Source organism: Scyliorhinus torazame, chromosome 12 (genome assembly GCF_047496885.1).
Source record: "Scyliorhinus torazame isolate Kashiwa2021f chromosome 12, sScyTor2.1, whole genome shotgun sequence".
Classification (NCBI taxonomy): Eukaryota; Metazoa; Chordata; class Chondrichthyes; order Carcharhiniformes; family Scyliorhinidae; genus Scyliorhinus; species Scyliorhinus torazame.
In genome coordinates, this window is record NC_092718.1 from 135,013,407 (window position 1) to 135,027,630 (window position 14,224).

General features: G+C 58.8%; 1 protein-coding gene across 1 annotated transcript in view; it reads right to left on the reverse strand.

Moving 5' to 3' along the window:
• Positions 1-14,224, reverse strand: part of pou2f2b (POU class 2 homeobox 2b) — a 1,400,389-nt gene that overhangs the window by 251,912 nt on the left and 1,134,253 nt on the right. The window contains exon 10 of the mRNA XM_072470112.1: positions 1,451-1,592. Within this exon, the coding sequence (XP_072326213.1) occupies positions 1,451-1,592 (142 nt within the window). The remainder of the gene's footprint in view (positions 1-1,450; positions 1,593-14,224) is intronic.

Genomic DNA, 14,224 nt, shown 5'->3' on the forward strand with positions numbered 1-14,224 from the left:
CCCCTCACCCACTCATCCAACCCCCTCACCCACCATCCACCCCCCCACCCCCCCACATCCACCCCCTCACCCACTCAACCAACCCCCACACACCACCACCCCCTCCCCCCCACCCCCACCACATCCAACCCCCCACACCCACACAACCAACCCCCTCACCCCACACATTCCAACCCCCTCACCCACTCATCCAACCCCCTCACCCACTCATCCAACCCCCTCACCCACTCATCCAACCCCCTCACCCACTCATCCAACCCCCTCACCCACTCATCCAACTCCCTCACCCACTCATCCAACTCCCTCACCCACTCATCCAACTCCCTCACCCACTCATCCAACTCCCTCACCCACTCATCCAACTCCCTCACCCACTCATCCAACTCCCTCACCCACTCATCCAACTCCCTCACCCACTCATCCAACTCCCTCACCCACTCATCCAACTCCCTCACCCACTCATCCAACTCCCTCACCCACTCATCCAACTCCCTCACCCACTCATCCAACTCCCTCACCCACTCATCCAACTCCCTCACCCACTCATCCAACTCCCTCACCCACTCATCCAACTCCCTCACCCACTCATCCAACTCCCTCACCCACTCATCCAACTCCCTCACCCACTCATCCAACTCCCTCACCCACTCATCCAACTCCCTCACCCACTCATCCAACTCCCTCACCCACTCATCCAACTCCCTCACCCACTCATCCAACTCCCTCACCCACTCATCCAACTCCCTCACCCACTCATCCAACTCCCTCACCCACTCATCCAACTCCCTCACCCACTCATCCAACTCCCTCACCCACTCATCCAACTCCCTCACCCACTCATCCAACTCCCTCACCCACTCATCCAACTCCCTCACCCACTCATCCAACTCCCTCACCCACTCATCCAACTCCCTCACCCACTCATCCAACTCCCTCACCCACTCATCCAACTCCCTCACCCACTCATCCAACTCCTTCACCCACTCATCCAACTCCCTCACCCACTCATCCAACTCCCTCACCCACTCATCCAACTCCCTCACCCACTCATCCAACTCCCTCACCCACTCATCCAACTCCCTCACCCACTCATCCAACTCCCTCACCCACTCATCCAACTCCCTCACCCACTCATCCAACTCCCTCACCCACTCATCCAACTCCCTCACCCACTCATCCAACTCCCTCACCCACTCATCCAACCCCCACACCCACTCATCCAACCCCCTCACCCACTCACCAACCCCCTCACCCACTCACCAACCCCCTCACCCACTCACCAACCCCCTCACACAACCCCCTCATCCACTCACGCAACTCCATCATGCAACACCCAACACCATTACCCATTCGAGACACCCCTCAGCAACTGCCCATCCACAGCCCCTCCCAAATCCCCAAACATCCCATCACCAGGTTTCTAGGAGGTGATGGGTGGAAGGTTAAATACCAGCATCGTTCAGCCATTTCTCCAGTAACGGTTTTAGTTTGCACATGTTCTTAAAGCTAAGATTCAGTGCTTCAAAACGGGAGATTGTCGTCTGGCTGAAATCGTTCCCATATAGCTTTCCCATCGCCAGCCCGACATCACCCTGTGAATAGAGAACAGCCTGGGTGAGACGTGTAAGGAACATCTGTTGAATCCTTGTCTGACCCTTGTTCCGCTCTCTAACGTCTGTTTTGCTGGCTGCTTCAAATCTGCGGACTGTGCTTTTAACGTTTGCATCTGGACCATTACTGGAAACAGCCCTGGTCCAATGTGCTCTTTGAAATGGTCCAAGGGGACTCCCCTCAGTGCAGTGCGCTCTGTGGCAGGGTCCCATGATGTCAATTTGATGGACTTGGCTATCTGCCAGTCAACTGTTTTGGAATTGCTAGACTGATCCATTGCTCGAGCTTGATTGGTAGAGCCCTTCAGAACCTCCAGACGAAGGGGAGCAGATTCCATTTTAAGTCCGTTCTGCTTAGATCTCAAGAGCAGCAAGAAGCAGATTTAAAACCTTCCCTCTATCAGTTAAGCCTGGTGATTTAAAACTTTCTCTCTATTGACAGTCCCCGAAACAGCACAGTCCGAGTGACACTGCCCGTTACAGCACAGCCCAAGTGACACTGCCCGTTACAGCACAGCCCGAGTGACACTGCCCGTTACAGCACAGCCCGAGTGACACTGCCCGTTACAGCACAGCCCGAGTGACACTGCCCGTTACAGCACAGCCCGAGTGACACTGCCCGTTACAGCACAGCCCGAGTGACACTGCCCGTTACAGCACAGCCCGAGTGACACTGCCCGTTACAGCACAGCCCGAGTGACACTGCCCGTTACAGCACAGCCCGAGTGGCACTGCCCGTTACAGCACAGCCCGAGTGACACTGCCCGTTACAGCACAGCCCGAGTGACACTGCCCGTTACAGCACAGCCCGAGTGACACTGCCCGTTACAGAACAGCCCGAGTGACACTGCCCGTTACAGCACAGCCCGAGTGACACTGCCCGTTACAGCACAGCCCAAGTGACACTGCCCGTTACAGCACAGCCCGAGTGACACTGCCCGTTACAGCACAGCCCGAGTGACACTGCCCGTTACAGCACAGTCCGAGTGACACTGCCCGTTACAGCACAGCCCGAGTGACACTGCCCGTTACAGCACAGCCCGAGTGACACTGCCCGTTACAGCACAGCCCGAGTGACACTGCCCGTTACAGCACAGCCCGAGTGACACTGCCCGTTACAGCACAGCCCAAGTGACACTGCCCGTTACAGCACAGCCCGAGTGACACTGCCCGTTACAGCACAGCCCGAGTGACACTGCCCGTTACAGCACAGCCCGAGTGACACTGCCCGTTACAGCACAGCCCGAGTGACACTGCCCGTTACAGCACAGCCCGAGTGACACTGCCCGTTACAGCACAGCCCGAGTGACACTGCCCGTTACAGCACAGCCCGAGTGACACTGCCCGTTACAGCACAGCCCGAGTGACACTGCCCGTTACAGCACAGCCCGAGTGACACTGCCCGTTACAGCACAGCCCGAGTGACACTGCCCGTTACAGCACAGCCCGAGTGACACTGCCCGTTACAGCACAGCCCGAGTGACACTGCCCGTTACAGCACAGCCCGAGTGACACTGCCCGTTACAGCACAGCCCGAGTGACACTGCCCGTTACAGCACAGCCCGAGTGACACTGCCCGTTACAGCACAGCCCAAGTGACACTGCCCGTTACAGCACAGCCCGAGTGACACTGCCCGTTACAGCACAGCCCGAGTGGCACTGCCCGTTACAGCACAGTCCGAGTGAGACTGCCCGTTACAGCACAGTCCGAGTGAGACTGCCCGTTACAGCACAGCCCAAGTGACACTGCCCGTTACAGCACAGCCCGAGTGACACTGCCCGTTACAGCACAGCCCGAGTGACACTGCCCGTTACAGCACAGCCCGAGTGACACTGCCCGTTACAGCAAAGCCCGAGTGACACTGCCCGTTACAGCACAGCCCGAGTGACACTGCCCGTTACAGCACAGCCCGAGTGACACTGCCCGTTACAGCACAGCCCGAGTGACACTGCCCGTTACAGCACAGCCCGAGTGACACTGCCCGTTACAGCACAGCCCGAGTGACACTGCCCGTTACAGCACAGCCCGAGTGACACTGCCCGTTACAGCACAGCCCGAGTGACACTGCCCGTTACAGCACAGCCCGAGTGACACTGCCCGTTACAGCACAGCCCGAGTGACACTGCCCGTTACAGCACAGCCCGAGTGGCACTGCCCGTTACAGCACAGCCCGAGTGGCACTGCCCGTTACAGAACAGCCCGAGTGACACTGCCCGTTACAGCACAGCCCGAGTGACACTGCCCGTTACAGCACAGCCCGAGTGACACTGCCCGTTACAGCACAGCCCGAGTGACACTGCCCGTTACAGCACAGCCCGAGTGACACTGCCCGTTACAGCACAGCCCGAGTGACACTGCCCGTTACAGCACAGCCCGAGTGACACTGCCCGTTACAGCACAGCCCGAGTGACACTGCCCGTTACAGCACAGCCCGAGTGACACTGCCCGTTACATCACAGTGTAAGTGACTGTTCCCCAACACAGTGACTGGACACACTGACAGTTCCACGACACACTGACTGGACACACTCACCGTTCCCCGACACAGTGGCAGGACACACTCACCGTTCCCCAACACAGTAACTGGACACACTGACCACTCCCAGGCTCAGTGACAGGACACACTGACCATTTCCCGACACAGTGAGCGGACACACTGACCGTTCCCCAACACAGTAACCGGACACACTGACCGTTCCCCGACACAGTGACCAGACACACTGACCGTTCCCCGACACAGTGACCGGACACACTGAACGTTCCCCAACACACTGACCGGACACACTGACCGTTCCCCGACACAGTGAGCGGACACACTGACCGATCCCCAACACAGTGACCCGACACACTGACCGTTCCCCAACACAGTAACCAGACACACTGACCGTTGCCCGACACAGTGACCGGACACACTGACCACTCCCCGACAGTCACCGGACACACTGACCCTTCCCCGATACAGTGACCGGACACACTGACAGTTCACCGACACAGTGACATGACACACTGACCGTTCCCCGACACAGTGACCGGACACACTGACCGTTCCCCGACACAGTGACCGGACACACTGACCGTTCCCCGACACAGTGACCGGACACACTGACCGTTCCCCGACACAGTGACCGGACACACTGACCGTTTCCCGACACAGTGACCAGACACACTGACCGTTCCCCGATACAGCGACCGGACACACTGACCGTTCCCCGATACAGTGACCGGACACACTGACCGTTCCCCGACACGGTGATTGGACACACTGACCGTTACCCAACACGGTGACCGGGCATACGGACCGTTCCCCGACACGGTGACCGGACACACTGACCGTTCCACAACACAGTGACCGGAGACACTGACCGTTCCCCGACACGGTAACCGGACACACTGACCGTTCCCCGACACAGTGACCGGACACACTGACCCTTCCCCAACAGTGACTGGACACACTGAGCGTTCCCCGACACCGTGACCGGACACACTGACCGTTGCCGAACCCAATAACCGGACACACTGACCTCTCCCCGGTACCGGAGCCGGACACACTGAACGTTCCCTGGCACAGTGACCGGAGACACTGAACGTTCCGACACAGTGACCGGACACACTGACCGTTCCTCGACACAGTGACCGGACACACTGACCGTTCCCTGACACAATGACCGGACACACTGACCGTTCCCCGACACAGAGACCGGACACAGAGACCGTTCCCCGACACAGTGACCGGACACACTGACCGTTCCTCGACACAGTGACCGGACACACTGACCGTTCCCTGACACAATGACCAGACACACTGACCGTTCCCCGACACAGAGACCGGACACAGTGACCGTTCCCCGACACAGTGACCGGACACACTGACCGTTCCCCGACACAGAGACCGGACACAGTGACCGTTGCCCGACACAGAGACCGGACACAGTGACCGTTCCCCGACACAGTGACCGGACACACTGACCGTTCCCCGACACAGTGACCGAACACACTGACCGTTCACTGACACAGTGACCGGACACACTGACCATTCCCCGACAGTGACCGGACACACTGACCATTCTCCGACAGTGACCGGACACACTGACCATTCCCCGACACAGTGACCGGACACACTGACCATTCCCCGACACAGTGACCGGATTCACTGACCACTCCCCGTCACAGTGACCGGACACACTGACCGTTCCCCGACACAGTGACCGGACACACTGAGCACTCCCCGACACAGTGACCGGACACACTGACCGTTCACCGACACCATGACCGGACACACTGAGCACTCCCCGACACAGTGACCGGACACACTGACCGTTCCCCGGCACAATGATCGGACACACTGACCGTTCCCCGACACAGTGACCGGACACACTGACCGTTCCCCGACACAGTGACCTGACACACTGACTGTTCCATGACAGTAACCGGACACACTGACCGTTCTCCGACACAGTTACCGGACACACTGACCGTTCCCCGACACAGTGACCGGACACACTGACCGTTCCCCGACACAGTGACCTGACACACTGACTGTTCCACGACAGTTACCGGACACACTGACCCTTCCCCGACACAGTGACCGGACACACTGACCGTTCCCCAACACAGTGACCGGACACACTGACCGTTCCCCGACACAGTGACCCGAAACACTGACCGTTCCCCAGCACAGTGACCGGACACTCTGACCGTTCCACGACAGTGACCGGACACACTGACCGTTCCCCGACAGTGACCGGACACACTGACCATTCCCCAGCACAGTGACCGGACACTCTGACCGTTCCACGACAGTGACCGGACACACTGACCGTTCCCCGACAGTGACCGGACACACTGACCGTTCCCCGACACAGTGACCGGACACACTGACCGTTCCCCGACACAGTGACCGGACACACTAACCGTTCCCCGACACAGTGACCGGACACACTGACCATTCCCCGACATGGTAACCGGACACACTGACCGTTACCCAACACGGTGACCGGACATACTGACCATTACCCGACACAGTGACCGAACACACTGACCGTTCCCCGATACAGTGGCCGGACATATTGACCGTTCCCCGACAGTGACCGGACACACTGACCGTTACCCGACACAGTGACCGGACATACTGACCGTTCACAGGCACAGTGACTGTACACACTGACCGTTGCCGAACCCAATAACCGGACACACTGACCGCTCCCTGGTACCGGAGCCGGACACACTGACCGTTCCCTGGCACAGTGACCGGAGACACTGAACGTTCCCCGACACACTGACCGGACACACTGACCGTTCCTCGACACAGTGACCGGACACACTGACCGTTCCTCGACACAGTGACCGGACACACTGACCGTTCCCCGACACAATGACCGGACACACTGACCGTTCCCCAACACAGAGACCGGACACAGTGACCGTTCCCCGACACAGTGACCGGACATACTGACCGTTCCCTGACACAGTGACCGGACACACTGACCGTTCCCCGACACAGTGACCGGAGACACTGAACGTTCCCCGACACACTGACCGGACACACTGACTGTTCCCGGACACAGTGACCGGACACACTGAACGTTCCCCGACACACTGACCGGACACACTGACCCTTCCCCGACACAGAGACCGGACACACTGAACGTTCCCGACACAGTGACCGGACACACTGAACGTTCCCTGACACAGTGACCGGAAACACTGACCGTTCCCCGATACAGTGGGCGGACATACTGACCGATCCCCGACACAGTGACCGGACACACTGAACGTTCCCGACACAGTGACCGGGCACACTGACCGTTCCCCGACAGTGACCGGACACACTGCCCTTTCCCCAACACAGTGACCGGACACACTGACCGTTCCCCAGCACAGTGACCGGACACTCTGACCGTTCCACGACACAGTGACCAGACACACTGACCGTTCCCTGACACAGTGACCGGACACACTGACCGTTTCCCGACACAGTGACCGGACACTTTGACTGTTCCACGACAGTGACCAGACACACTGACCATTCACCGACAGTGACCGGACACACTGACCACTCCCCGACACAGTGACCGGACACACTGACCGTTACCCGACACGGTGACCGGATACACTGACTGTTCCCCGACAGTTACCGGACATATTGGCCATTCCCCGACACAGTGACCGGACACACTGACCGTTCCCCGATACAGTGGCCGGACATATTGACCGTTCCCCGACAGTGACCGGACACACTGATCGTTCCCCAACACAGTGACCGGACACACTGACCCTTCCCCGACTCAGTGACCGGACACACTGACCGTCCCCCAACACAGTGACTGAGACACTGACCGTTCCCCAACACAGTGACCGGACACACTGACCGTTCCCCAACAGACTGACCGAACACACTGACCATTCTCCGACACAGTGACCGCACACACTGACCATTCCCTGACACAGTGACCGGACACACTGACCGTTCTGCGACACAATGACCGGACACACTGACCGTTCCCCGACTGTGACCGGACACACTGACCTTTCCCCGACACAGTGACCGGATACACTGACCGTTACCCGACAGTGATCGGACACACTGACCATTCCCCGAAACGGTGACTGGACACACTGACCGTTCCCCGACACGGTGACCGGACACACTGACCGTTCCCCAACACAGTGACTGAGACACTGACCGTTCCCCAACACAGTGACCGGACACACTGACCGTTCCCCAACACAGTGACCGGACACACTGACCGTTCCCCAACAGTGACCAGACATACTGACCGTTCCCTAACAGACTGACCGAACACACTGACCATTCCCCAACACAGTGACCGCACACACTGACCATTCCCTGACACAGTGACCGGACACACTGACCGTTCCCTAACACAGTGACCGAACACTGACCGTTCCCCGATACAGTGACCGGACACACTGACCGTTTCGCGACAGTGACCGGACACACTGACTGTCCCCCAACAGATACCGGACATACTGACCGTTCCCCGACTCAGTGGCCGGACACACTAACCATTCCCCGACACAGTGACTGGACACACTGACCCCTCCCCGACACAGTGACCGGACTCACTGACTGTTCCGCGACACAATGACTAGACACACTGACCGTTCCCCGACAGTGACCGGAGACACTGACCGTTCCCCGACACAGTGACCGGACACACTGACCGTTCTCCAAAAGTGACTCGACACACGGACCGTTCCCCGACACAGTGACCGGACACACTGACCGTTCCCCGACACAGTGACCGGACATACTGACTGTTCCCTGACACAGTGACCGGACACACTGACCTTTCCCCAACACAGTGACCGGAATCACTGACTGTTCCGCGACACAATGACTAGACACTGACCGTTCCCGACACAGTAACCGGACACACTGACCGTTCTACAAAAGTGACTCGACACACGGACCGTTCCCCGACACAGTGACCGGACATACTGACTGTTCCCCGACACAGTGACCGGACACACTGACCGTTCCCCGACACAGTGAGTGGACACACTGACCGTTCCCAGACACAGTGAGCGAACACACTGACCGTTCCCCATCACAGTGACCGGACACACTGACCGTTCCCAGACACAGTGAGCGGACACACTGATCATTCCCCGACAGTGACCGGAGACACTGACCGTTCCCCGACACAGTGACCCGACACACTGACCGTTCCCCGACACCATGCCCGGACACTGACCATTGCCCAGCACAGTGACCGGACACTCTGACCGTTCACAGGCACAGTGACTGTACACACTGACCGTTCCCCGACACAGTGACCGGACACACTGACCACTCCCCGACACAGAGACCGGACACACTGACCGTTCCCAGACACAGTGACCGGACACACTGACCATTCCCCGACAAAGTGACTGGACTCACTGACCCTTCCCCGACACAGTGACTGGACACTCACCGTTCACCGACACAGTGACCGGACACACTGACCGTTACCCGACACAGTGACCGGACACACTGACGGTTCACGAACACAGTGACCGGACATACTGACCATTCCCCGACACAGTGACCGAACACACTGACCATTCCCCGATACAGTGGCCGGACATACTGACCGTTCCCCAACAGTGACCGGACACACTGACCGTTCACGAACACCGTGACCGGACACACTGACCATTCCCCGACACAATGACCGAACACACTGACCGTTCCCCGATACAGTGACCGGACATACTGACCATTCCCCGAAACGGTGACTGGACAAACTGACCGTTCCCCGACACCGTGACCGGACACACTGACCGTTACCCGACACAGTGACCGGACACACTGACCATTCCCCGACACAGTGACCGGACACACTGACCGTTCCCCGACAGTGACCGGACACACTCACCGTTCCCCGTCACAGTGACCGGACACACTGACCGTTGCCGAACTCAATAACCGGACACACTGACCGCTCCCCGGAACCGGAGCCGGACACACTGACCATTCCCTGGCACAGTGACCGGACACTCTGACCGTTCCCCGACACAGTGACCGGACACACTGACCGTTCACAGGCACAGTGACTGTACACACTGACCGTTCCCCTACACAGTGACCGGACACACTGACCGTTCCCCGACAGTGACCGGACACACTGACCACTCCCCGACACAGAGACCGCACACACTGACCGTTCCCAGACACAGTGACCGGACACACTGACCCTTCCCCGACACAGTGACTGGACACTCACCGTTCACCGACACAGTGACCGGACACACTGACCGTTACCCGACACAGTGACCGGGCACACTGACGGTTCACGAACACAGTGACCGGACATACTGACCATTCCCCGACACAGTGACCGAACACACTGACCATTCCCCGATACAGTGGCCGGACATACTGACCGTTCCCCGACAGTGACCGGACACACTGACCGTTCACGAACACCGTGACCGGACACACTGACCATTCCCCGACACAGTGACCGAACACACTGACCGTTCCCCGATACAGTGGCCGGACATACTGACCATTCCCCGAAACGGTGACTGGAAAAACTGACCGTTCCCCGACACCGTGACCGGACACACTGACCGTTGCCGAACCCAATAACCGGACACACTGACCGCTCCCCGGTACCGGAGCCGGACACACTGACCGTTCCCCAGCACAGTGACCGGACACTCTGACCGTTCCACGACACAGTGACCGGAGACACTGAACGTTCCCCGACACACTGACCGGACACACTGACCCTTCCCCGACACAGTGACCGGACACACTGACCGTTCCACGACACAGTGACCAGACACACTGACCTTTCCCTAACACTGTGACCGGACACACTGACCGTTCCCCGACACAGTGACCGGAAACACTGACCGTTCCCCGACACAGAGACCGGACACACTGACCGTTCCCCGACACAGTGACCGGACACACTGACCGTTCCCCGACACCATGCCCGGACACTGACCTTTCCCCAGCAGAGTGACCGGACACTCTGACTGTTCCGCGACACAATGACTAGACACACTGACCGTTCCCCGACAGTGACCGGAGACACTGACCGTTCCCCGACACAGTGACCGGACACACTGACCGTTCTCCAAAAGTGACTCGACACACGGACCGTTCCCCGACACAGTGACCGGACACACTGACCGTTCCCCGACACAGTGACCGGACATACTGACTGTTCCCTGACACAGTGACCGGACACACTGACCTTTCCCCAACACAGTGACCGGAATCACTGACTGTTCCGCGACACAATGACTAGACACTGACCGTTCCCGACACAGTAACCGGACACACTGACCGTTCTACAAAAGTGACTCGACACACGGACCGTTCCCCGACACAGTGACCGGACATACTGACTGTTCCCCGACACAGTGACCGGACACACTGACCGTTCCCCGACACAGTGAGTGGACACACTGACCGTTCCCAGACACAGTGAGCGAACACACTGACCGTTCCCCATCACAGTGACCGGACACACTGACCGTTCCCAGACACAGTGAGCGGACACACTGATCATTCCCCGACAGTGACCGGAGACACTGACCGTTCCCCGACACAGTGACCCGACACACTGACCGTTCCCCGACACCATGCCCGGACACTGACCATTGCCCAGCACAGTGACCGGACACTCTGACCGTTCACAGGCACAGTGACTGTACACACTGACCGTTCCCCGACACAGTGACCGGACACACTGACCACTCCCCGACACAGAGACCGGACACACTGACCGTTCCCAGACACAGTGACCGGACACACTGACCATTCCCCGACAAAGTGACTGGACTCACTGACCCTTCCCCGACACAGTGACTGGACACTCACCGTTCACCGACACAGTGACCGGACACACTGACCGTTACCCGACACAGTGACCGGACACACTGACGGTTCACGAACACAGTGACCGGACATACTGACCATTCCCCGACACAGTGACCGAACACACTGACCATTCCCCGATACAGTGGCCGGACATACTGACCGTTCCCCAACAGTGACCGGACACACTGACCGTTCACGAACACCGTGACCGGACACACTGACCATTCCCCGACACAATGACCGAACACACTGACCGTTCCCCGATACAGTGACCGGACATACTGACCATTCCCCGAAACGGTGACTGGACAAACTGACCGTTCCCCGACACCGTGACCGGACACACTGACCGTTACCCGACACAGTGACCGGACACACTGACCATTCCCCGACACAGTGACCGGACACACTGACCGTTCCCCGACAGTGACCGGACACACTCACCGTTCCCCGTCACAGTGACCGGACACACTGACCGTTGCCGAACTCAATAACCGGACACACTGACCGCTCCCCGGAACCGGAGCCGGACACACTGACCATTCCCTGGCACAGTGACCGGACACTCTGACCGTTCCCCGACACAGTGACCGGACACACTGACCGTTCACAGGCACAGTGACTGTACACACTGACCGTTCCCCTACACAGTGACCGGACACACTGACCGTTCCCCGACAGTGACCGGACACACTGACCACTCCCCGACACAGAGACCGCACACACTGACCGTTCCCAGACACAGTGACCGGACACACTGACCCTTCCCCGACACAGTGACTGGACACTCACCGTTCACCGACACAGTGACCGGACACACTGACCGTTACCCGACACAGTGACCGGGCACACTGACGGTTCACGAACACAGTGACCGGACATACTGACCATTCCCCGACACAGTGACCGAACACACTGACCATTCCCCGATACAGTGGCCGGACATACTGACCGTTCCCCGACAGTGACCGGACACACTGACCGTTCACGAACACCGTGACCGGACACACTGACCATTCCCCGACACAGTGACCGAACACACTGACCGTTCCCCGATACAGTGGCCGGACATACTGACCATTCCCCGAAACGGTGACTGGAAAAACTGACCGTTCCCCGACACCGTGACCGGACACACTGACCGTTGCCGAACCCAATAACCGGACACACTGACCGCTCCCCGGTACCGGAGCCGGACACACTGACCGTTCCCCAGCACAGTGACCGGACACTCTGACCGTTCCACGACACAGTGACCGGAGACACTGAACGTTCCCCGACACACTGACCGGACACACTGACCCTTCCCCGACACAGTGACCGGACACACTGACCGTTCCACGACACAGTGACCAGACACACTGACCTTTCCCTAACACTGTGACCGGACACACTGACCGTTCCCCGACACAGTGACCGGAAACACTGACCGTTCCCCGACACAGAGACCGGACACACTGACCGTTCCCCGACACAGTGACCGGACACACTGACCGTTCCCCGACACACTGACCGTTCCCCGACACACTGACCGTTCCCCGACACTGTGACCGGACACACTGACCGTTCCCCGACACAGTGACCGGACACACTGACTGTTCCCCGACACAGTGACTGGACACACTGACCGTTCCCCGACACAGTGACCGGACACACTGAACGTTCCCCGACACAGTGACCGGACACACTGACCGTTCCCCGACAGTGACCGGACACACTGCCCTTTCCCCAACACAGTGACCGGACACACTGACCGTTCCCCAAAAGTGACCTGACACACTGACCGTTCCCCGACACCATGCCCGGACACTGACCTTTCCCCAGCAGAGTGACCGGACACTCTGACCGTTCCACGACACAGTGACCGGACATACTGACCGTTCACAGGCACAGTGACTGTACACACTGACCGTTCCCCGACACAGTGACCGGACACACTGACCACTCCCCGACACAGAGACCGGACACACTGACCGTTCCCAGACACAGTGACCGGACACACTGACCATTCCCCGACAAAGTGACTGGACTCACTGACCCTTCCCCGACACAGTGACTGGACACTCACCGTTCACCGACACAGTGACCAGACACACTGACCGTTACCCGACACAGTGACCGGACACACTGACGGTTCACGAACACAGTGACCGGACATACTGACCATTCCCCGACACAGTGACCGAACACACTGACCATTCCCCGATACAGTGGCCGGACATACTGACCGTTCCCCAACAGTGACCGGACACACTGACCGTTCACGAA